The sequence below is a fragment of the Nelusetta ayraudi genome, unplaced genomic scaffold (genome assembly GCF_046127955.1).
Source record: "Nelusetta ayraudi isolate G7.1 ecotype Tasmania unplaced genomic scaffold, CSIRO-AGI_Nayr_v1 ptg000003l, whole genome shotgun sequence".
Taxonomy (NCBI): Eukaryota; Metazoa; Chordata; class Actinopteri; order Tetraodontiformes; family Monacanthidae; genus Nelusetta; species Nelusetta ayraudi.
In genome coordinates, this window is record NW_027466053.1 from 930,072 (window position 1) to 956,180 (window position 26,109).

Genomic DNA, 26,109 nt, shown 5'->3' on the forward strand with positions numbered 1-26,109 from the left:
CAAAGGTATTTAAGGACTGTAGGCGTTTATTTTCGGGATCAACTCGACGTTTGGCCAATGAAATTAAAGAATGTGTGTTGTGGTCGGGGCTTGTGGGTGATTCCATCCAATCGGAGCGAGAGGCGGGCAAATAAGGAAGAGCGCTCGCGTCCATTGCAGGACTGCACAAGTTGCCTGCCACGTAGTTGGCATTCCTGTGCTGCGTCTGTTTTAATTGTCGCCTTATAGAAAAGTTTACATTAGCAATTTGTGCGCATTTAGTTTGAGACGAGCCGCAATGATTATTTTTACCGTATCGATATTGCCCTCGCTGATCATGTTTGTGACCGGGGGGAAACTGCCTGAGCCAGAGGTGAAAATCCAAGTTGTACACAAACCCTTCATGTGTTCCCGAAAAACCAAACTGGGGGACATGCTTCTTGTTCACCACGAAGGATTCTTGGAGAGTAATGGCACCATGTTTCACTCCAGGTAATGAGTTGCAATGCTGTTATAACAGTGCTGTTGTTCAGTACGTGTGATGCCTTCCACCAGTCATGTCAGCTGCTCCGAGTTTTAAAGAAACCTTCTGATTGATTGATCTCTGTGACTCTTTGCAGCCGTAAAGATGGGGACAAAAATCCACTGTGGTTCACTCTTGGGGTGCGAGAGGTGCTGCCAGGCTGGGATAAAGGTCTGCAGGATATGTGCACAGGGGAACGCAGGAAGCTGACCATCCCTCCAGCTCTGGCCTATGGCAAAGAAGGAAAAGGTATCATTCAGATAAAACCTGCAAGAGGTGGCCACTTGCAACAAAGCCTCAACTCGTGTTGCGTTCCGCTGCAATGGGGTTTCACTTACCTGATCTGTTCTACTTACAGGCAAAATCCCTCCGAGCAGTACACTCATTTTTGACATCGAGCTCATGGAGATTAAAAACGGGCAGAGGTCACACGATTCCTTCAGAGAAATGGATGTGAACGACGACTGGAAACTATCCAAAGATGAGGTTTGAAATGCATGCCTGTTATTTTCTAAGCCCATCTCGTTTGTGTGTAAAATATTGCACCTGTAGTTTGCCGCATATGGAGACTTTCATTGGTTTTTTTTTCCCTCCGCTGCAGGTGAAAGAGTTTCTGAAGAAAGAATTTGAGAAACATGGATACTCACCCAATGACACGCATCACGATGTGATGGTGGAAGACATTTTTCAAATTGAAGACGAAGATAAAGATGGTTTTATATCTACGAGAGAATTTGTCCAACAGCATGATGAACTCTAACTGCCGACATCATCTATTTTTAAACATACTGTTCTTTCAGGAATGGGTTGTGTTCTGTTTATGATTCTGACTGACTTCAGTGTTTTGTTTCTCCAGCTTTATTCAATATTGAGCTTGATCCATTATTTATTGTTTTCCATTTTCATGCACTGCCAATGTTTCCCTGGATTTATGTCTCAGTATTGGGTTAAAAAAATATTTTAATAAAGGTTTTTTTAAAAAAAAGAAAAAAGAACAATGTCTTTTTGTGCTTTCTGTTTATATTTGTATGCTGCATGTGTCTTGTTTTCTCACTAGAGGGCACTACAGACCTTTGTGACAGCAGCGACCTACTTCTAAATCTGGATCAGATTTCAAAACAAAACAGCAACAATGTGGCGTCAGCACTTAAAGCCCTTTCATATCGACTGCAAATAATTACCCTAATGCCTTCTGGAGCGAGAGCTGAAAAATGATGGAGTCTTGAAGAAAAAATTCCCAATCTTACAAATGGCCAGCCAGGCACTCAGTATTATACTTTCCATTACAAGTCAATGAATCATAACAGCTCATCATAAGGTAGAAAATGCCATATTGCTGCGTTAGGGCAGCATTTTGAGCTATAGTTTCAAAAGAAAATGTTATTCATATATTTCTTTCAGATGGAAACTGTTAGACAACCTAAATTCTGAGCAGTATTGTACTATAGCTTTCCACATGGAATAAAAACCCAATCACGTTTTGTTGTGTGGTCTGCAATACTGCTATTAAAAAAAATAAGTTTCCTGCCGTAGGTAAAACAGAACTTTTCCATCTTTTAATAAATCATCATTTGAATTGTAATTGCACAAAAATACATTTCGATAAAATGGATTTGTAAAAAGGATTGAGTCATCACATCAGACCAAACTGAAGCAACATGCCGGCTACACCAATATTGACTGTTAACTTTGACGGCGTTGTGAAGTGAATAGTGGCAACAACTGCGTTTCACATGGACTTGTTTCTGGCTACAACATGAAAAGAAAAATGCGACAAACTGGTGGCCGACAGCTGTGCAAATGGCGCTTTGCCCATGTGGTTCACAGTCTGTAATGTGACATGACAATTAAAATTATGCACATGAAATATTTCAACTAAGCTCTTGATTCTCAGCATCCGAAACACAGAAAACATTGTTTAAAAAAAAATCAAATCCAGGATTGGTCACTGTTCTGATTCTCATCACTTCATCCACCATCATTCCAGACAGCATCTATTACTGTGACAAAAAACGATGGTTAATTGAAAAAAAACAGCTTCTTTTTTTTTTTTTTTTTTTCAAAAAAGTGCTTTACCAGCCCCAATTGTCAAATTTCAGTAAACACAGATAAAATGTTGACCATTGCATGATCTCCTCCTTATTTACAAGCCAATTTTAAATTGATTTCCCATTAAATGACAATATGCACACAAGTGGGAACATTGTCTTGGCTGCTGCAGTCATGAGGCTTGGATTACACAGCACCAGGCCTCCAGTGACTCAGATCTGCTCCAAGGCAGGTTTAAAACAACGCTGTCAGTGTAACTACACCAGGTAGTGACAGATTTCAAATTAGACTAAAGATTAGAAGGAACCATGTAAGTTAAAAAAAAAAAAAGAAAAAAGAAAAAAAAAAGTTATTTCCACTAATAAACTCACTGGTCTTGGTGGACTTCCAAACCCCCAAAGCAAGACGACGCCGATGCGAAATCAACTCCAACCAAAACAGTCATGCGCAAAAAAACGGCATTTTCAAGTTCAACTTGAATACAAACATTTTTTCTGAAACTTCATCAGAATCAAGGTGGCTTGAGTTTCTCATTGGCAGAATAAATAATTGTCCTTTGTTCAAATAATGGGTTCTGCATATGTCAGTCCTCAGAACAGGTCGTCTTCATGCTCGATCATGAGCTGCACCACCAGCTTCTGCTGCCTCATGTCATTCAGTGTGGTCAAGGCGTTCAGCTCCGGCGGCTGCATGAGCGTCGGGCCGAAGACAATCCCCAGGTTGCCAGCATTCATTAAATTGTCCTTTTCAAAAAGCGTCACCCTGCCAAACAGCAAAAGATGATCAATATTACCCACAGTACATTGGTGACTGTAATTATACTTCCACTATGGCATGCTGGGTAAAAGTAATTGTCTTTTAAATTGCATGTGATTTCTTTTTCCTTAAATAATTTGGAGCTGTAGATTAATTAGACACAAAAAATAAGAAAACAGTTTAGTTAGAGAAGATCTGATTCCTGCAATGGGAGTCAGGTTAGGATCATTCATTCAATGACTAAAGTCTCGCTGAAGTGAAAGCCAAAAAACAATTAATGAGCATATCTTTCAAACTACATATACTGGGCTGTAATAATAAAATTGAAAATTTAGACAAAAAATAGATGACATGCATGCAATATTGATCCTGCTCTTGAAAAGTTTCTTAAGCAACTTGTGACAATAGTTCAACTAACTTTTGCTCAAACCATAGTTAAAAAAGCAGCTTTTTTTCTTCCGAGAATGACCTGTGTAAGGTGTAAAATCTGACCTCTTGAGATGAGCCATCAGGTATCGGAGGGTCTCATAGTGGGCTGGCGGCAGCTGCAGCAAACACTCGTGGATGGCCTCCAGTCGGGTTTCAGCATTTGGCAATTCTGCGTTTGCATCGGGGCTCAGATTAGTGTCAGACACCACAAACACAGTGTGGAGGTGCAGTGACCCAGGTGGAGGGGGTGGGGTGGGTGTGTGTGTGTGTGTGTGTGTGTGTGTGTGGAGGGGGGGGGGGGGTGAGGGGGTTTCTTACTTGCAGCTTGAATAAACTTGGAGTACAAGTCAAACGTGATGATGGGGATGGGGAGGTCTCGCAGGTAGAGCTTCAGAGCACCGGTGATGATGTTGATGTCGGCGAAGGCACTGGCACTGATGTCAGCCTTATCGCCATCTGTTGGCCACACAGAGGAAGAAACGCTCAATTAAAATCTATTTATCTCCATCCATAAAGACTGCCATCGGACCATTATGTGTTTGCGTGAATCATTTGGGATCTGGATTTAATCTTTGTGAGGAATGAGCACATTATTGCATTATAAGATAGCATTGATCATAAGGAGCTTTGGTTAGCACGCAGGGCTTGTACTTCAACAAGAGAGCCGTGCACAGAGTGGAGAGTTTTGGAAAAGTGAGCTGCTTCATGAAATTAAATGAAGAAAACTCAATTATGTTGCACAGAAAACATGTTTACCAAAAAATCCCCATAAAAACATTTAAGCTGCTCAATAAAATGATGTACTTTGAAGTAAAACAACAAACTGCTCAATTCTAAGGCCACAAAAATCTGATGTCAACAAACCTCTGTCGAAGGCGAGCCTCACGTCCTCGATGTGCTCCGAGAAACCAGACACCCGGTACAGACCTTCAGATTTCAAACCTAAAAAATAATAATGATAAAAATAATAATAATAAAAAGATAAAAATCATCTGACTCAATTTTATGGGAACATTCGGTTGTGCGGCGGAGACTGCCGTCTCCTGCTGCCATCACATTGGGTGTGGCAAAGCTCTCGATGTCCCACCTCTCAGCTCGATCTCCTGAATGCACATGTCCACCACCATGGGCCGCGGCGTGTTGTGGGCTTTGACCAGGGTGGTGAGGTCACAGCTGAACACTTTCTTGATCCTGCGCAGGTCCGGCTGGCAGTCGCTGGGAACCAGTTTGGAGCACTGTTTGTGTACATTCAGGCCGCAGTCTAAAAACGAGAGCAGCAGGAAGATAAGAAAGACATCACAGTTATTAAAGAGGGTTTTTCCCCCCGCACAAAAGTCGTGGATAAACTCCGCTGTCAGGCGTGGCTGAGCTTCCTCGGTGCCCTGCGGCTGAGAGTTAGAGAACCAACAAACATGGCGGCACCAGCAGGGGGTCTTATTGAAGGTTCGGTTACATCCAGCCAGCAGGGATCGACAGTGCGAGCGTGAGAATTCACAAAAGGACTCATACGGAGGCGACGCATCGTAAGGAATACAAGTTTTAAAGATTGTTTGCTTGTTCTAGTGAAAACTTCCATCACATAGACAGCTGAGAGACGTTAGTGCGCGTCCGTCGATCGGGGACTCAATTAGCGTTTTGAAGACAAAGTGTAGCAGGGGATTGCAAAGCAAAAAAAACAAAACAGAGAGAAAAACAAAAAATAAAGGAAGTGAAGGGGCTGGATGTGCACTGAGGGGCCAGACAAAGACGTTTCTCCACAACACACGAGGTGTCTGATGATAGCAGTGTTTGCTTCTGGCTTATCAGCATGGTGAATGTCTCAACAACAGACACACTGTTTGAGGAGGCGGCGGCAGCAACATCCACCGATGTGAAAATGTGCTCCATGACTGCCTCCCAGTGCAGACAACCAATCTTGTGACCAAGGAGGTCATGAAAAAAAACATTCCTTTTTCACAGCCATTTATAGTGCTCCTGCGATGTTTTCTCATCTACTTACAGGCTCTGTGTGATCAGCACTTTATCATGTTGTGTGTGTTTGCCGCACAGTTTTCCGATGGCTGAGGAACATACGTTGAAGAGAAAAAGCCAGTGAGACATTTGGTTGCCTCATTTTGGTCACGTTGGAGTTATGTAAGAGTCTCACAGGGTTATTTTTGTTAAAATGCTTTGATAAAGTTCTGCCTCGAAAAAGTCGACTTGTTTGCAAGTCAAAAACAGGACTGAGGAGGAAACACTCTTTTAAAAAAATGAGAAAATCAGTTTTTTAAAAAAAATTCAGAGGAATTACACAGCTGAGAAGTGACATCGTGTTGAGATAAAATCAAGAGAGATCATACGTTGCTTTCGCAATCCGTGACCCATGTGACCCCTCATGTGCTCTGAAGGCATGAAACGCTATATTTAAAGCAGAGTGTGTGTTTGTCTGTGTGTGTGTGTGTGTGTGTGTGTGTGTGTGTGTGTGTGTGTGTGTGTTTACCTGAGCAGCGGACACCCTGGGCGATGAGGCCCCACATAAAGTTGGCACAGTACTCGCACCAATGCGGCCCCCGAAAGGTGTGTACCTGAGGTCGGAGATGACACGGTCAAGAAAACACACACACACACACACACACACACACACACACACACACAGGTCACATACTGCGATTCATTCAGCATTGGGACCTCCGCTTTGATGCAACCGGACAGAGATTACTCTGTGATCCCCAGCTACAGTGGACGGGACCCCCCGAGGCCAAATGAGAGCATTTGTATATACAAGGCAGATTAAAGGATTGACTACAATGTGTCTGGCATCTGCTGCTGGGCCATCGGATACGTGCAGGGCAGCCAGCAAGTCAAAATAACAGATGTACGCCCACCCGCGCACAGGTGAAGTGCAGATAAGATTGCAAGCGGAGGGAGCTGCACCTGCATGCACGTGTGTGACACACACACACACACACACACACACACACACACACACACACACACACACACACACACACACACACGTTCATTGATACTTTGAAAAGGTATAGCAGCAGATTGATGGCTGAAGAGGGCATACGGCAGGTGGTGAGTGGCCGTTTTTTTTTTGTTCCTTCACCAAAAGGGGGTCTCAACTAAAAGACTAAAAGCCAGGGAGGAGTTGAGGGGCCATAATAACCAGTCTGTTAACTGAAACCCAAGATACAATGGCAAGAATGTCAAGCAGCCCAGAGGCAGAGTCGCCTCCAGTCCTCTTTTGTATATTTAAAGAACCGAAGCCGCTCGGCATCGCGCACTGAATTAACGCAGAAATATGTTGCCAAAACAGACGGAAATAGATTTTTTTTTTTCTCAATAAAAAACAGCTGCTGCCCCCAACAAAAATAGAAACGGGGATCTTTGAAATCAATGCATGTCAATGAGCGCCGCAGTTAATGGGTTGTGGTATAGTGTGTCCATTAATTCCCCTCAGTGCACATGGGTGTCAGCTGCATTTGTTCCCATCAAAACAACACACTGCAGTGTCTGTGCTGGGGCGGCGGGGCAAACATCTGGAAAGGCCAGCTCCACTTTTAAACATCAAAAAACATATGAATAAATAAATAAATAACAGTGTCAACTCTGAACAAAACAAAGCCCCCTCACCTTGAAGTTGTGCATCTTCTCGTAGAAGCACTGCTTCTCCGGCGTCTCCCTCAGGGCGCTGCGCCGCACCGGCGGCGAGGAGATCTGCGGACAGGAGGCCAAGATCTTAATGGGCTTCCACAGGAGGTTCCCTTTGCTGCCCAGCTTGACCCCCAGCGCCAGGGCCAGCAGCTCCTGACGCTTGCGCTCCTGCCGCTTGGCCCTGTTGGCCACCAGCTCCCCTCCGAGACCCCCCGCTCGGCCCTCCTCCGCCTCGGCGCCCGAGCGTTTGGGATCCCAGAGGCTCTCCATCTCCTCCGGGGAGAGCTGCTGGTGGTGGGCGCCGTGCAGCTGCAGCTGGCGTCGCCGGCAACAGGCCAAGGCGGTGGTGGAGGCGGAGGCGGTGACGGCGGCTACGCTCCAATCCCCTCTGACCCAGGAGGGCGACTGATGACAGCCAGCGCAGAGCTGACTCTGCATCTGGTCTAAATCTGGTCACAGCAGCAGCAGCAGTGTGAGAGAGAGAGAGAGAGAGAGAGAGAAAGAGAGAGAGAGATAGGAGCAGGAGGGATCCGGACTCGGCAGTGGGCGGCCTGAGGGCAGGAGTGTGCCTCGCACAATGGCCTTCTTTCACACATCCAACAAGGACGAGAGAGAGAGAGAGAGAGGGACAGAGAGAGAGAGAGAGAGAGAGAGAGAGAGAGAGAGAGAGAGAGATGGGTGGGAGGGTCGAGAGTGCTGCTCCGCTCAGCTCAGCTGCAAGAGCAGGATCAATAGTTCCGACAGCTTCTCTTCAAGCAGACACGCTCCAGTTCACTCTGCTGAGGAGGACGAGGAGGAGGAGGACCGGCTCAGGTCGCTCAGCCAAGCACCGCCCACCACCCCCTGCCAACCCCCCTCCACCCCTCCCACCATGGCTGTTTCCTCCAAACACAAACAGGTCTTGACCTCCAGCGATGGCAGTCGGCTGCCACTCGCTCGCTCACTCGCTGGCTCGCTGGGTGGAATCCCCCTCCCCCGCCCCACCCCCGACCCTGCCACCACCCTCCCACACCACCGCTCGGACTCGCACGCGTCTCCTCCGAGAGAGACCAGCAGCAGAGCCACCAGACCATCGTCGACTGGGATTTGGTCGGGATTACTCCCGTAATCCTAACACGGGGGAGTAATCCCGCAGTGGCCAAATCCCAGCAAAATCCTAACAGGCGCTTCCATTTGTTCGTTCACGTTGATTTTGTTACCTCCCCACCACCATATTAGCTCCGCTTGTAAACAAACAGCACTGCGTGATAGTCTGAGGGTTTTCTTAATTATGTCTGAAGGTTCTCGGCCGTCCAGGTCGTCTCAAGTGGAGACGTCTTGAAGATGGCAAAACCAGTGCAGTCGCCTCAACTTCACCCTTTTACACAATTAAGAGGAAAAGCTCTGAAACAAGTCGCCAACGACCATAAACCACCTGCTACATAACATGTAGCTGAATTAAATCTACCTAATTGGCAGCTGAGCCAAGACAGAGACAAGGAAGCAAAAGGCAAATTAGGGTCGGAGCTGATTCATTACAGGCGGCGAGCGTCGGATCAGCGCTGATGAAGAGCCCGAAGCGAGACGGCAGCTTGGCGAGGCAGAGCGTGCAGAGGACCTGCAGGGTGAAGACGACTCAAAGAAGAAAAAAGAAAAAACCCCCGCTGTGGGTCTACTGTGTAGCAGGGCAGGGGTGGGGGGTGTTTTTAGGGCCTCTAATGTCTGGGAGCACAAAGTTAACAGGCTGATAATTTCCAGAGTGACAGCACAGGTGAAGATATCTGTCACCATGGCAGGACATTCTGGGAGAAGACCTCCGCATGCCAGACTGAGTGGACAGACTGAGAGGAGCTCCGAGGTATTTCAGCCTGGCCAGGCTCGCCAGGAGCGGCGCCGCGCCGGCTCTTTTGTGCACGGGCAGATGGCTTCTTGTCTCCTGCAGGAGAAGAAGAAGAAGAAGAGGAGCTCCGGGGAAGAATGGAGACAAAAGGTGGTCCGCACACAGAGTGGCCCTTTTCTTCCTCTTCTTTTTTTCCCTCCCTCCGGAAGCTTGGCTCTTTTATTCCTGCGAGGCCTTTGTGGGGGCACAGCTGAGCGCGTCTCTGTTCTGAGTTTACTACGCGGGCTCGCAGCTGAGCGGCGCAGTGGGCGTCGACACCCACATGTTCAGGCTGAAAGGGCCCTGCGACGTCGCAGGCGGAGGGAAGAATGATCCAGTCAAAGATCTCTCGCACAAAAACAAATTAGAATATACGGAGAGAAAAAACAACAGAAAAAAACTGAAAGAATTACATTTTACAACATTTTTTGTTTGTTTTTTGTTTTGAGGCCCAATGAAGATTATTCAAAGTGTCAAAATGTACAATACAGTGGGAAAATATTGTTTATTTTCACGACTTTAGCTGCTGTATTATTTAAAATTAAATAGCCAGAGATGGAATATAACACGTTACTGTGTTTATAATGGTGTATCATTAACTTTGCAAAGCCACCCCAGTATTTCCCTTCCCTTAAAATAAGACCGTTACGTATATATGCTTTACACTGGGTCTCCTTTCATGCGTTGCCAGGAGTGCTGCCAAGTTTCTACTGAAACCAACTTAAAACAAACAGCCATGCAGTCCAGTCACGAACAGACTGACAGCCTGGAAGAAGGCTTGAGACGTTTCTGCGGATGAATCTCTGCCTGTGCGCAGAGCACCAAGTGTGAAAATTCTGCAAAATAATCTTCCAAAATGTAAATTAGCAAACACGAGGCTGCTGCTGCCTCAGCAATAATACGGTGCTTTTGCAGAATTACAGCGATTCCAAAGAAAAATGCAACATATCAGAATACACAAAACTCCACTGGAATCACTTGTAGATGCAGTCATGGAGAAGCTTTTGTTTCCAGTTGGCTGCTGTACACCAAGAGGTGGTGCTCCAAGTGGGGCGTGGGACAACTTTCAGTCTCTGCATTCTCCACGGTGCTGGTATAAATCTCACACACTGGGCCTTCAGGGGCAATTTTTGCATTTTCATAGCATTAAAACTCTTTGGGCTTCAGGGGGCGGCAAACAGGTGATTATCATAACAAAGTGGCTCTTTTATTGCCACAGTTTCCAGGGCGTGCACAGCAGACCAGCCCATCCAGATCGCTGTTTAAACCGGCGCGGCGAGTATCAGCAGGAGCCCTCGCAGTTTCTGGTCACCGTGCGAATTCCTGCGCGTGCAGGAGGGAGGAAGCCGAGCGACGCCGCTCGGGTCGGGTCAATAATTCCTCCTCTCACCTTGTGGCGGCACTTTAATTACGGGAGAATTTGCAGCCGGGGCGAAATTGAGCTATCATGCTGACGCTGAGTCAATACGTGCAAGCATGGACTGTACAGTGAGGCCACTGTGGCTGCACCGACTCAGGGCGTGGCAGTGTAACCTATAAACACAAGGTTCAAAAAGTAGCTGCGGATCCTGAGCCATCAGGTCACGACCCGGCTTCTCAGAGGTTCACCCCAGAAAACACATTTTCTCCCTTTAGATTGCCCTTTTTTTTTTTCTTCCTAAATTGACTGACAGCCGGTTGACATTATTGAAAATGCCCGTCAACATCACAGCCGTCACTCACTCAAGATATTCAATCTAAAGCCTGGTGGGAGGCATTCAAAACTCAATTTGGAGAGGCTGCAGAGATAACCGACAACATGACATTTAGAGCTTGGGATTTGCTTGTCATATTGGGGGAGAAACGTGCCAGTCTGCAGTCTGAAGAGTTTCAGATCAAAAGAGAGGCAACAACTCTGAAAGCTTTTCAATGGAACACAGTGCACGAACGGCTGCGTTTTGTAAACCAAGGCCGCATTTAGAGACAACCAGCAGCTACTTTCATTGTGCTGCCTGCCGCAGCCAATTCATTCATTCTGTTAGACTGACTTCATTTCTAGTTGAGGAGACTGGCAGCACTGCGGAGCCCCACAGCTGACTGCCTAAATGTGTGCGGTCAGAGGCTGAAGAGCCTGACGACAGGAGATACAAGGCCGTGGTGATTTACAGCAGCTCCGACCAGCTCTGTGACTTCAGGGACAACAGAGAGCAGCAGGAGGGCGACAGAGGAGCAGCCGAGGGGAGAGACGGCAGACGGAGAGGCGGCGTCCACCACCCGCAGTGGCAGCAACGGTGACCAGAATATTTAGGTGTTTTTTGGGGTAACCAAACGAGAGTGGAAGTGTAAAAGAACCAATAGACAGAGTTCCTATGTCTTCTTTAAAGAAGTTGTATATTATAATCACATTTATTTTGTGCTCGGTCATTGAAAAAGGTGCATTTTCTCTCTATTCTGTTTCACATCCTCTGCTTAGTCTCCTAAATTCCATCCGCCGCACTCGGTTATTTTAGATTGCGCTGAGGACAAATTACAACCGTGTCTCAAAATTGCACCTTTCAACAAAGATAGACTTTGTTTGTGTGTGTGTGTGTGTGTGTGTGTGTGTGTGTGTGTGTGTGTGTGTGTGTGTGTTGGAGTGCGGCTGTGTGATTCGAGGGCGTGTTTATGAAATCTCAGTCTGTGTAAAGCAACTGTAAGTCAATGAAGCGCTGAGTGACCTCGGGCCACGAGGTCAAAGCTGCTGCATTAGCGTCTAGAGTTACAAAGGCTGAAGCCAAGGGCGATGACAGTAACGCTGCAACTGATGCTGCGGCTGTCGAGTCCAAAAGAAGCCAGAGCCCAGAAGGAAATAAATCATCTTTCTGCGATGACGGACATCAAGAAAGCAGCTAAAATCACTAAACGGACACATTCTGCCTTCTACTTAGAGGAACTGCCATCAGCAGAGGAGAAACAAGGTACCGTTGCCACCTAGTGGTAGACAGAAGCAATTCCGCTCCAGTAGAAAAACACGAAGCAGCTCGTTGACACGCTGAATCACCGGCGGTGTTTAATACAACAGCAGCACACCGGGTAATGCGGTGATCGATTGGTCTCCCCTGCCATCGGTGTGTCTGACACGCACGGCAGCCGGAGCAGAGTCCCCACAGTCCCCACAGCCATCATTACCTTTGATGGGACACAAGAAAGCGTGGCAGTAGTGGACCCCTCCACCTCCACCCTCCACCCTCCACTACCACCACTACCACCACCACCACAACCCTCCACCCTTCACCACCGCGGGCGGCTGCAGGGGGGATAATGTGCGCACACAGGACAAAGTGTCCTGGCAGCAGCACTCTCATTCTGCTGGAAATGTTCAGCAGCGTGGAAGCAGATCGCAATCACAGTCTTCTGCAGCGTCTGTCTCAGGGCCCGAGGACTCGCAGCACCACATCATTTACTCCTACTGAGAGCAGAAACAGCTGAAATTCCCCACGCGGCAGGCACGTAATGATAAAAGAACCCAAGTTTAACTTTAACTATCCAGACTTCAGGTGAGGCTGCTGTAATAAGGTGCCTTTACAGAATAAATAGAATATCAGGTTTCTTTTACCAGAGACGACAGGAACAAAGTATGACATTTGTTTTACTACACTATTACTCACACAGGCTGCCATACAAATGTCAGTCTCAGTGTCAACGCAGCACCTCCAGAAGGCCTCCACACAGCCGTCTCGTCCACTCTGCTGCTGCAGGATAAACACTCAGCTATATTATTGAATAGAATAAAATCTCTGAGCGGTTCTTAAAGTTTGTCCTCGGCACTGAAGCAGCTCTTCTACCTTGAACCGACTTCCTCTTTCTTTGCTATTGAAGTTGACGATCGCGCAACGACAATTCCATTCAACGATGTATCGACGTGAAATCAAATTGGGAAATAAACATTTATGTTTTTCAGCTGAATGACGACAGAAAAAAGCTTTTGTGTGTTCGTTTGCAAATATGAATTTACATTTAAAGTGAGTCAACATATATATTTTGCCACCACATTCATAGTCCAGACACTTAGCGACACACTGCGCTCAAACAATAGGAAGTATCATGTTGAAGTTGTTGGGAAGCCTTTCACTTTCTGACACGGGCTATAATAAAAACCCACCTTTTCATCCCTCTGGAAGGTGACCCTGCGCGGCTCAGTGTGCCCACGGCTCAGCCGGTGAACCATCTTGTCCTTGAGCAGTGAGGTGTAGCCAAGGTGCTCGTAGATGGGGTTGGTGGTCATCTTGGCGATGTACTCCGCCGCCTTGGTCTCGATATAGAGGGTGATGAGCGCGTCTGTGACCAGGTCGTGGACGGACTCGAACCTCTTCTCCCCGACAAAGTGCTTCCCATCGTAGAACAGTCTGTAGTTAAGAGTCTGTTGCCCGAACCTGGGTGGAGATGCGTGGGTGAAGAGGTGTTGAAGGCAAAAAAGCGGATGTTTAATTTCACTGTAAGGCTGGATTAAAAACAAACGATGCATTCAGGTACCTCAGGGCCAAGGTGTGGGTCCCTGGCTGTCTTTGACTCTCCCTGATGAGGTAAGAACCCTCTGCACTTGCCAGCAGCTCGTCGGCATATTCTCGAGAAATCATGCCCTGAAATCTGAATGACGAAATAAGAGAGCGTCTACAAATGAGTTGCAACTCCTACAAAAGTGTTGCAATATCATGAACGAACACACATCCATCCATTCAGAGGAGAAAACTTGGAAAATAAGGCCAGAGTTGAAAGATCATTTTTAAACAGCATCATGCTATGTTTAACCTTAGAATGAAAATGACTATTGAATCACAACTGGCAGGAATATCGGCCCTCACCATTGACACAGCGCCCCCAGCTGGCCTAGTATGTGACTACAACAAACTGACTCAACAAAATAATATTTTAAAGTAATAAGTAAAAATGCCCTGTGCACAGAACACGTTCCCTCCCTTTGGATCAGAATGTCACTAGCGGTGGCAGAACAGACTTCTGGGAAGGCAACCAGAGTTACACCTGGTCAGCTGGTGGCGCTCTATCCACCGTGACGTACACCTGGTCAGCTGGTGGCGCTCTATCCACCGTGAAGGTGCATTTCTGCCAGTCATAACTCAACCAACTGTGTAAATGAATACATAAGACATACATCATTATAAAGGTATAAACCGCATTGTGTTGCTTTCAGTAGTGCTTATGGGCAGATAAACTGCTGCTCCCTATAGTTGTGTCCGTCAGGAAGCCACCAGTTTGCAGTCAAAGCACAGCTTGAAGAACAAGAACATACAGTGTGAAGACAAGTTTGAGGGAAAGGGCATCAAGTGCACGAGGTGATTTAAAGCAAGAGTGTCATAAACTCAGGAGAAGACATTATAGATGAGAAGCAGGGGGGCACAGGCAGCAGCAGGTAACAGCAACATACAGGGTTTTTTTTGTGCATTTTTTTTAACATAAATTAGTAAATGCATTGAGTCTACTTTTTAGACAGGAATATAAATATATGGGAGTCTTTGACACAGCTTAGCACCGTGCCTGCTCACCAACGTTTATCTTTAAAATCTGGCCACATTTCACAGATTGCAGCTCCTCCACCACATGGCGGAAGCCATGAGCTCTTCCAGACGCGGCGACGAGGAGGAGCAAAAAAACAAGCGTGCAGATGAGGGATGAGAGTAATAAAGTTACACTCACTCTCTGCCGTAGTACTTGGGCCTGCTCTCCATCTGCAAACCAGGACAGGACATTATAGGAGAAGCATAATATGAGGGCTCAATTAAAGTGGCGAGCCTCTCTCAGGATAAAGGAGTGCGGGAAGAGAATATCTCCCATCTGTGCGCCGCCGTCGACTCGCAGCAACCAAACCATAAAGCAAAAAAAATCACAGAGTGTGGAGACAAATTAGAGGCAGTGGGAGAGGAAACAGCTGGTGATAGGTGGCCAGCTGCAAAGAATTAATATTTAGTGCGGCGCTGCTTGATGCCAAGCTTTGCAGCTCTCGGCTGCTGTCCCTGCAGACACACTTCTTATCTCACCAACAGTATAAAAGTGCAGATCCGCCAGAATAGGAACGTGATAGTGCCCATCTTTGATGGCAGGTCTGAGAGGGGGGCCTTTTATGAACGTCTTAACCATCCAAGCAATTTATGTATAAAATCCATTTGCTGTGAATTAATGGCTGGCCACTAATCTCACAAAGCCAGTCGTGGACTCTTCCTTTGCTCAGCCGAGCGTGACGAGACTCCAAGCGGGGACGAGACGTGCGTCGTCTCTGGCGAGCCGTGCAGCCCGCGATTGACAGCTCGCTCGGTGCCCATGCAGCTCCCTAATGGAAGCATTATGTGTCACCAAGCCTGGCTGTTGTTTTTTTTTTTTCATCAATCAGAGTTTCTTCCTCACTTCTTTACTGCGATACTTATAGTTTTTGACAAACAGTCAATCGTCCATGTGAACGCGTCCCATCCTTCCTAAACGTGCTTTAGTTTTGCACCTGTACTGCTCAGTACGGGGGGCGGGGGGGGGGGGAGTTTCTAGAAGCAGTCGCAGTCGCTCTCCATAGGTTACTAATTGGTCCGGCCAGCAGCTGCCAGGATCCGTCATTACTCAGTGAGTGTTTTCCAATGGGGAAAAAAACTGCGGCTGCAGTTTGGATGTTGATTTGGGGGGTCGGGGGGCAGGTTGTAGTGCACTTGGAGCCTTTGGAGAGAAAGAAATGGAGCCGACAGGAAGCTCCATTTGTTTGGGAGTCAAATTTAAGTTTTTTGTTTCTTTTGTTTATATTTTCAGCTTTTTTTGGTTTAGAATTTTAAGGTTTTTATTTCTTTCTTTTTTTTGCAAAATGCATGAACATCTAGGAGGAAAGTGTAAGAAATAAGTTTCCAGCTTTTCTCTTGTGTCTTTTTTGAAACACAATGCTGAGTAATCACGTAATACTTCAATGTCCATAAGTGAGGAGGCAGCACACACACATCTTGAGGGCAGATCTGTTATTGCACCAGGTTATTTTGGCCATGTCAAACCATATGCTGACGTTTCAGCCCGATGGCCTCCGTCAGAGCACAGCCATGTCATCTGCCACCACAGTGGCCTGTTTCTTTCCATACATGCTGATATACTGACCTCTTGCGGACACGTGATCCTCTTGGGTCTGGGCGCCTGCTGCTGCAGCTGGTACACTGTTCAGAGAAACACATGCATGTCAATAAAAACAATGGAGGCCCAGATCCATCGTTCATCAGCAATAGATCTGCAGCTCAGAGACAAACCGAACGGCGGCCCTGAAACACTGCCGCGAGGAGAGGAACTGAATGACGCACTGAAGCTTTTACACACTTGACCACTCCGGACACAACATCGCCACTTAACGGCCAGCAGCTCAGAGCCCAACCGCAGCTCTGACTCACCAGGAAAGGCACAAATGGAGCCATAAGCTTAGAAATGCAAAGCTAAGCGGCCATTAGAGGCTCCGCGCGCGCGCCGTCCATTCTGTTTGACCTGCTGCGCATTTTGCTTAACGTGCACGACGCTGCTGCTGACCACAAATCCCACTCACACTCTGTCCTGTTGCAAGCCTCTCAGCGCGAGAGCCTTGCGAGATCGGCGAGGCAAAGTCAAAAATGGAACAAAGGAGAGGGGAAGCTCGCACACTCGTACCCGCCAGCCATGTGCACGCTGCAATAGGTGAGTTTAAAAAAAATAAATAACACACACACACAGAGGGAGAGGCCAGAACGCTGCAGCAGCTTTCTGCCGTTTTGGGATGTGAGTCAGGAAGGATAAACATCAGCACAACAGAGGGAGGGAGAGACTCTGGCTCCTTCCATGCGGAATTGAGATTCTTTTTCTTGTAAATTCAACCAACCTGAAGGTGTTAAGAAAAAAAAAATCCTGCAACACAAACACCGGATAAACACCCTTTCAGCCTGCAAGTGCACCTGCCACCTCGGTGCGTAACCTTTAGAGCCGCGGGGCAGGACTCAGGATTTAAGACGGCAGCCCAGCGGGATCACTGTGTGCGGTCCCAGTGATGTGATGTCTTCCCAGACTCTCTGGGCAGGAGAGGGAAGACTCCTGACTGTGAGTTTTCATGTTTTGTCAGCCTGACTTAAGCCAACCAGCAAGACCTGGACATCATCCATTCCTGTGACACAGTGAGCTCTAAAAATACCTCGGCACAGGACCAGTAAAGCCGGCAGGAGGGGAAAAAAAGGAACAAGGCCGAATTCGGACAAGGAACAGTATTGGAACATTTTATAGGAGAGGTGTAAAGAAAGAAAAGAAATGCTACACTAAAGCTATTCATTCCAATTGTGAGGACAGATGGTTCTCAAGATGATTGGTTTCATTTTTTTTTAACACACAATTCAGGTGAACGGCTCGCAAACTCCTTCCATTTCCTCCTACACGGCTTTAGAAAATGAAACGGTTATTCCAAGCGCCGAGCGTCTCTGCAGGTAGAAAATCGTATTTTCCCCGGTGTTGGTAACGCATTTACCTGCACATCACTAATCTGCTGCTTTGCATGTGTGCATGCGGAGAGTGTGGCGTGTGGGCGAGCGCGCTGTGCGAGTCCTTCCCAGTGTGCCTGTCTGAAATCGCACTGCACACAGCGAAACCAGCGTGCGAATGTGCAGAGACGCTTCCCTAATGCAGGTCTGGGTTGGAGCAGCGTTGATGAGCGTGTGCGATGAGTGCATTACTCACAGTAGGACTTCCATATGGGCGGCTGGTAGTCCTCAGGGTCTGGAAGACACAAGGAGAAGGTTTCCGTTAGGAGCTTGGAGCTCAGTTAATACTGTACATCCGTGTCGGCCTGCTGTGACCCCTGTGACCTCTGAGCCTCTCGCCAAGATTCATTTGCCGATGTTGCGTATGTTGCACATGAGGCCTAGCGGCGTGCAGTCCCCTCATGTGAGGCCATCATTACCAATCAGCAATGGCTATTTCCACCACACACACCTGAAGTGCGCTACCTGCTGGCAGGAGGGTGAAGACGCCGAGACGAGCGATACTGGGGATTGTGATATCGTTCCGATACCAAGTAAATACAGGTCCGATACCACAACCGATACTTTGAATGTCATGATTTTGGTTTAGCCTTTAGTTTTTTTTTTGTTCCTGTTAAAACACAAGACAAAGATTTGGGGGAAAACAAACATGTTTTGTTTTGTTTTTATTAACTAACTACAACACAAAAAAACACAACAAAAAAATAAGACACACAATTGTTTAAAAAAGCCAGTAGTGCAAAATAGCAACAATGTAACACAATACAAACCCTACACCTGCACACCTACGAAATACAAACACAAACGCAACACAGACTACCTTCCATTACATCATTATCATTGTTTGTGGGAAATAATTGCAAGTATCTGATACCACTACTCCCCTTGGTATTGATACTATCCAAATTAAGATCAATAAGTCCGGCCCTAGCGCAGACGCAGCGGTGAGAATTAGACCTCGCCACCCATCAGTCGTCCAATGAAATGTGTCACTGAGGAAACGCGGCACATTTTAATGCCACTTTCATCATAAAGTGCCACTGCTCATCGTGCAAGTCAAATACTTTCTCAAAAGCTGCCACTATCTTGACGCTGTTCACTTTTTAATTGGTTTGGAGCACGTTGCAGCGACAGTTTTCTTTTCCACATTAAACTGCACCTCAGCCCAGCGGAGTGAGTGACCCTCCGCGCAGCCACTGCAGCCGACTGCAGTTGACGCTACGTTGCCAGATATGAGTGACGCCTTCACCTTTTCTCCCAGACACGCACGCTGCTAACGCCGTCAAATTCCCAGCAAGCCGAGCGTGAATCACGTTGGTCCTGAAGATACATGTTGACATTCCTCTGCGCTCACTTGCAAAATGTGTGTCACACCCCTGCGGGGAGCGGCGCACAGTGGAAACACACACACACACACACACACACACACCTGAGAGGCGGCCACTTGTTGAAGCTGGGCACACACACGGCTTTGTTCGGCTCGCAGCAGCCGGATTCTGATTTTAAGGCTGGTTGCAACATGATAAAAAGGGGCCCTGGCTTCGCCGAATCAATTGGATTAGACAGAGGAGATGGTTAATGCCGATAAAATCCTGGATAATTATTGAAAGGACGAAAAAGCAGCTTGGTGAGGAGGCGTTTGTTTGGAGCTGCTGCTGCTGGAGCTGGAGGCCGTCGCACCACGTCTGCCGCCAAACACAAATAAAAAGGCTTTGGGTCGCGTCTGCTGGTGTGTGGCCAAGCTGCCTTGGAAAAATGTATTGTCCTAATGCAGCAGCTTTGTCACTGTGTGTTACACTGGCAACAGTCTGAGAGGTTCATTCCGCGGCAGCTTGTTTAAAGAATGGGACTTTAGCTGGTGGCTTGCCAAATATTCGCTGTTCAGTCGGATTCTTTTTAATAACCGGCTCCGTTTTCAGGCTGCGGCTCTGCAGAAAACCGTGGCACAGAAAAGGGAAGCTTTCAGATGCACACACTCCTACACACACGCGCACACAAGCATGCTACGCTGTGCATACCCACTCAAACATATGCAAGCCAGGCACACACGTGCACGCACGCACACGCACACACACAGGCGCGCGCAGACAGAACATCAAACAGATTGTCTAAGTAGCTCAGAGTTTGCGCTGTGCCTGATGCAGAGAAGGTGGTGGTGGGGGGAGGATTTTTAAATTCGTCGGCAGCCAGAGGCGTCCTCCCCCACAGCAGCGTTATTAATTGTGTTGCCCTCCATTACTCACCAGTCGGAGGCATTCGATAAAATAATTACCAGCGGCCGTTTGCTCGCTTGGCAAAGAGAATACGTGATGAATGAACATCAAGCGCGACGGAGACTTACTCCCCACGATAAAGTCTTCTCAGGAGTCTGTGCATGACGAGAAGCTTGTTGGTTTTTTTATGAAATCTCCTGAAATGATTCCTGACATGAAGTGGCTTCAAACGAGACAAAATGTGTTCGTCAAGGGGAAGGATTTGGAGTTTTGTAAGGAAAAGGACGATGCCACCAAAAGGCACAAACTACTTTTAATTTCAGATCTGTTCATAAAAATGGTATCTTATGGAAGGACTTCAGCAGCACCTGCAGTTCACCATGCAATACTGAGGAGGAACTGGATGTGAAGACAGGTGTAATGAACGGTCTATTAGGCAAGTTACACTAATTCTGGCAGAACCTCTGCAGCCAATCAACAGGCACAGCAGCATTACTGTGTGGACTCTGTGACTTGGATGAACAGAACCTTGAACCGTGTTATTAGTTTCCAACATCCAAGTGAACTATAAATGTTTTGATTACATAAGTGTGTTCACACAACATGCAGTGTAGCGGTATTCTAACGCAAAAGTTGAATGTGTACCGATGGAAGCTTCAGTCGTTCAGTGCAAACCATGTCAAAATTGAGTGCAACGCACAATAACTTGCACTAGATTCAGGTGTGTTAGCGTTCAAGCGTCGCTACGAATCGATGCAAGTGGGGGTGCGGCCAAGGTAGCATGTTTGAGAAATAACATGCTTTTTAAAATCCAATGGTGGGCTCCCTTTCATGGCCCAATGAACAGAGTGGTCTCGGCATTGGCACGTTTAATCCGCAGATGTCACACATAGATTTCTTTCTTTACGTGCACACAGCAGTCACGCCGGGGTGATGCAGGATGGAGAGAACTATCTGCTCTCGCTGCTGTTTGGACGGGCTGTCTGAGTGCAGGCATTTGGCCTTTCCAGCACAGCAGACAGAAATCATCTTCCACTTTGTGCATTCGACGCTAAAAAAAAAAAAAAAATCTGCAGCAAATACATCCTCCCTGCCAGAGTGTTGGTGGAAAACGATACGCAAGCTGGACTAGGAGCGATAAAACATCCGTCTTCAGGGCTGGACGACTTCACTTTGCATCCGCAGCCAAAATGCACAGCCATTACTCGACGGTGAGATACGCACTTTCAAATTACACATATTATCTGGGTGGACGAGAGCAGGGCCAAAAACATCTTATTACTTCTAATGACTCTCTAATAGCTTAAAAACTGTAGAGACCGAGAAGACATTCGATTAAAGCTACTTAGTTTTTTAAGCGTTTCCTGATGATGTCATTTACGTTCCACGTTGCCAGTCTGGCGGCAGGGAGGCGACTATGATCACGCAGCCAAGGAACAGAGTCCTGACGGTGGCGCCTTTGAAGCACACCGAGGACAACACGGTTTCAGCAAAGCAAACAGACGCTCGCACATCCACCCGTATCAGTGGGATGCAGCAGGGCTGCAGCAGGGGGACCATCTGTGTGTGGAGCGCACTGGTCTGAAGGAGCTTTCAGCGCTGACTCGGCGCTGGCCAGATCATGTGTGACAGTTTTAAACGCTGCTTCTCTCCGAAGGGATTGATCCGTCGCTCTTTGTGCTTACCATCAATGCATTTCGCTCAGGACGTGAGAAAAGAAAGTGGACTTTTACGAGCGAGAACTGTGCAACGACAACTGGGGCGTGAACTTTTCCCTCACTAATGTTTTAAAGTAGGCGGTAAATTCTGTGAATGAAATCCAAGCCTCCACATGAGGCGTTCTGGTAAATCCCCCCCCACCCCGCATTACAAAAAACAAAAAAAAAAGTGGAAAAAAATCTTGAGGGAGGGTGCAACATTTGCCAGAAGCATGCTCAGGATCGTGTTGAGCGGGCGGCTGCTGCCGAGATCCACGGCTGTAATTCCACCTCCCTGACCAATTTTGTCATTTAAGGCCTGGAGCCGAGAGGCACACTTTCATGCTCTATCCCTCAATTTATTTTCAAAGCCTTATTTCCTGGAGCCGTGTGCTGCTGCTAGAGTACACGCTCGGATGCCCACCCGTGCCAAGAATGTGCGGGAGCGTCCCTGACCTACAGTAGACGAATAGCCTGGAAAAAAGAGCGAGAGAAAAAAAAAAAACACTGCAACACATGTGGTGCAACCGTGCTGCAACCATTTATCTGTTATCTTTTAACCAGCCTCGTAGATACAGTTTAAACTTAAGAGTTTACCCCGGGAAGGCTTTTGTTAAATATTCTGTGTGTGTATTGCAACCCACATATGAGACAGCAGTTTGTGCGCCTTTAATTGGCCATCTGGTCCACGGTGTGCAGCAGATGAAAAAACTAAATGACTAAATGCATTAAATGAAAACAAACATGAAGCACAAGAGGCAGGTATTACTGATTATTTTTCATTATGCCTGCTGCATATCTGGTTAAGTTAATGAGGCACTGTTTGACAACAGAGTACAAAATATTTTCATCTGAGAATTAAATAGGCCTTGTAAAAAAACAACACTGGAAAACTCAAACAGCTCTGGAAACCAATCCCGTGATGTCACGAAGGGCACCAAAGAGTTTGTCAGGTCAGTGACAACACCCCCTGAGACTACCTTGCGTGTGGAAGTTCCATTTTGTGGAAAGCTGTAAACAGAGGGTTAAATATGCTGTTTACTGGGGGTCAGTTGTATTTATTTGGATAAATAATCATGTGCCGGCTGCTTCCACGGAGTCCAGGATTATTTAAAAAAAAATAAAAAATAAAAAATAAAAAAAAAGAAGGAGAAAAAAGCAGGCTCTGAGAATGGGTATAATATGAGACCTTTAAATATCACCAACAGAAAAACAGTTTGCAGCCAGAACACACATCCTGATGGAGCTTCAGATACTGAGACCAGATCCTTTTTTTTCAGTCATATGCCTCATGGACAAGATTATTCAAATGTTGTGTCTGACTGCCAAAGAGCTGCGCAGGAAAAATAATAATACCCTTGTGACAAGCACTCTATCCCTGGCAGCAGCACAGCTTGTAACCTCTGATAATTATATTGAGAGCCCAGCAGTAATGACAGCCCTCCACTGCCACAGAAAGAAAAGACTTTCTTCTTAAAGGAGCAGTGGTCAAAAGAGTCAATCCAATGCTTTCTGAGAGACACACACACACAGACAAAAGATAATGCTGTGCGAATGGCGCGGCAGCCGCAGGCCGTATCGGCTTGGGGACAACTGGCCGTGTCCCTCTCTCTCTGGACAGGACCTTGGGAACTGTGACTGCGACTGTGTGGTGAGGTCTGGATGCAAGGACGTGGTAGACGAGTAAAACAAATATTGTGCCTAGTAGGTGTTCACGTGTGTTGTCCACACCCCAGCTGAGAGGCGCTGTCGGGCAACGTTCGACTGAAGGTCACATATTGTGTAAAATTCACCGTACATGTGCTTACTAACAATCCCCTGGATCTCTAGGCTCTCCATCCGGAGCCCCAGGAAGAGAGAAAAGTCCATGCTTGTTTTACAAGGTTCAAAAGGGTTGCTCTAAAAACACCTGGAAATATGCCCTTTGTGATGTCACGAAGGGGACAAACACCTCTCTAATGTTTGTGACAACTGCATCCTTCCAAATATGTAATGTGCAAAAAAAAAAAAAACACAGTTTTGGCAGGAAGCTAATCCAAGTGTTTTTGTAGGAGGTTGTAAACAGAAGGCTAAATATTGAGTTTTCTGGAGTTCAACTGCATAAAAAATATATTCAAATGGATATTAGATGGGACCATTAAACATTGTTGTGACCAGCATGAATTTCGATGAAACAGCCTTTATAGGTTAGCATTAACAGACTTGCCCTGTCTAGTCACAAAACACACACACACACACACACACACACACACACACACACACACACACACAATCTCCTGCACACACCTCTGGATGTTGGTGCACTGCACAGCGCTGCGATAGTGCGGTGTACTTTACACCTTGGCAAACGAGAGCAACACACTTTTATCAAGGCATAATGTGGATGGACACCAAGGCCGCTGCTCCGTGGCGCCTTTGTTTGATCAGCTGCGAGCCGGCTTCATGTTCTCATCCCGTACAAAAACTGGAAGCCCTAAAATGTCCCATTTAGTGCGACTCGCTGAAGTACGACTCGTGAAACGCACGGAGGTATTTTAATATTGAGGGGGCGAACAGAGGTTTGTGAGCACGCTGCAGCGCTGTGAACTTTGTAATGCCACTGGACCGTAGCATAACAACATTTTTAACAATGTCAAAGAAAGAAAGAAAAATCTCCCCAGCCTGCGGATTTATTTGGGGAAATGGCAGCCTGCAAGAGCCAAAGGTAATCCTTAAAGCCAGCCGAGTGGAAAGCCAGTGAGGGAATTATGGAGTTGATTGGCAACCTCATGACAACATCCAAAACCAAATGTCAGACCGACTGCAACTCACAACCTTGTGCCCCCCCCCACCTCCCTCCCACTTCCCTCCTCCAGTGTTTCCAGCAGCGCATCCAGAGAAAACACATGCTGAAGGATGAGCTTGGCCGTCTATTCTAAACACCACCAGGGGCGGCCACTTCAATAACCTGGTGTGTAGGTCTAAACCTGGTGCAGATGCAGAGGCACCTGGGGGGAAATGCATGTTGGCATTATTTACGGAAAAAACGAGGGGCGAAAACAAGGAGAAAGTTAGATTGTTATCAAGCCCAAATTCGTCATCCTTCCATCCTTCCATCCATCCATCCATCCATCCATCCATTCATTCATTTCATGCCAACCAATGTCTACTTGGATTGTTGGCTTTCGGAGTCGGTGTGAACTCTTACCAGAGGACACAGATGAACCTGAGAGGCTGGAGTTGCTGGATGCTGCCATCCCGACCGGACCCGACCCGACCCGACCCGATCCGATCCAATCCGAGGCTGGATCACTCCCGCTCGGCCAAGGTGCACTCACGGCGTCTCATGCCTTCCGCCGCCGCCGGTGCCTCCATGTCAGTGCGCACGCAGGCTGCCTCACCTCGCCCACTATTTCATGTCTCGCAGGGCGGCGAGTCCACCGTCCGTCTGGCTCCGCTGCTCGGTGCCCTGCGCTCTGTGGCGAGGAGCTCCCGCCGCCGCCGCCGCATGCAAGGAAGGAAGGAGGGAAGGGATGGATGGAAGGAAGGAAGGAAGGTGCGGGATTTATTCTAGTGGCTCGGCGGAGAGGCGCATAAACACGGATCGCAGCGGTGCGGATCCTTTAACGCACCCAGCGCAGACGGGATCCGCAGCTCCGGGGCTGATTGTTGCACAAGGCAGCTATGGATTCCATGTGCCACTTTGAGGATTGTAATAAACACACTACACTGCAGCGAAGACGCGCCTTCTTAAAGTGAAAGTTTTCGCCGCGAGAAATGTCACCTCGCAAGAGCATGCTTCGAAATAAAATAAAATTAAAAACCCACACTATTCATGGCGAGTAATCAAATCGACGCATTTTTTTTTTTTTCCGCTGAGAGTTATTTGTCTCGATCACATATTAGCGCGTTTACCGCCGAATATTTTCATTAGATCGCATGTTGTGTCTCGCCAAGTCTGCCGGGAGTCGCGCTGGATTTGATGGGTTTTGATGCCACCTGGTGGCGTTGCAACTTAAATCTGTATACAGGCTGCAGGTAGGAAGACCACCTTTTGTGATGAGTATCGATCATGATCTTTTCTATTGATTATGATCTCTTTCACTGATCATCGTGAAATATTTCATTTGTGTTTGTTCAATCGTTTGATATTATGTAGTAAACATGATTTATGTTGCGGACTTGAACACGGTTCTCTGGCGAAAGAGGTCTAACAGCTTCAGGCTTTACAATAAAACTCTCTTCAATACGTGGCTTTGAACATATGAAACACTGACGTGATGATGAGTGTCTTCTTCTGCTGTTGAATGGGTCAAAATGATGTTTGTTACTCGTGATTCAGTAACCGTCTACGCTGGGTTCTTGTCGATGGATACCAATTTCTCATTTGAAGGGAAATATTTTGATCTAAAAAGGGAGATACACAAACTAGACACACCTCATTCATGACTTACATAACTGACATTCACAGAGGGTATGTTCTCTCAGGGAAGATGCAGTTGTG

General features: G+C 47.0%; 2 protein-coding genes across 2 annotated transcripts; one reads left to right on the forward strand and one right to left on the reverse strand.

The window, feature by feature from the left end:
- The first annotated feature begins 68 nt into the window (after positions 1–68).
- fkbp14 (FKBP prolyl isomerase 14) lies at positions 69–1,488 on the forward strand. Its single transcript, XM_076027437.1, has 4 exons — positions 69–471; positions 600–751; positions 861–988; positions 1,104–1,488. The coding sequence occupies exons 1-4, from the start codon at positions 278–280 to the stop codon at positions 1,260–1,262; spliced, it is 633 nt and encodes a 210-aa protein (XP_075883552.1). The 5' UTR covers positions 69–277; the 3' UTR covers positions 1,263–1,488.
- A 548-nt stretch (positions 1,489–2,036) lies between these two features.
- Positions 2,037–25,451, reverse strand: chn2 (chimerin 2). The gene is made up of 13 exons (XM_076027414.1): positions 24,814–25,451; positions 17,913–17,951; positions 16,329–16,384; positions 14,904–14,935; positions 13,725–13,838; positions 13,354–13,624; positions 7,355–7,438; positions 6,216–6,300; positions 4,824–4,997; positions 4,601–4,678; positions 4,055–4,192; positions 3,800–3,905; positions 2,037–3,313 (listed from the first exon to the last, which is right to left on the reverse strand). The coding sequence occupies exons 1-13, from the start codon at positions 24,860–24,862 to the stop codon at positions 3,142–3,144; spliced, it is 1,398 nt and encodes a 465-aa protein (XP_075883529.1). The 5' UTR covers positions 24,863–25,451; the 3' UTR covers positions 2,037–3,141.
- Between the last annotated feature and the right edge of the window lie 658 nt (positions 25,452–26,109).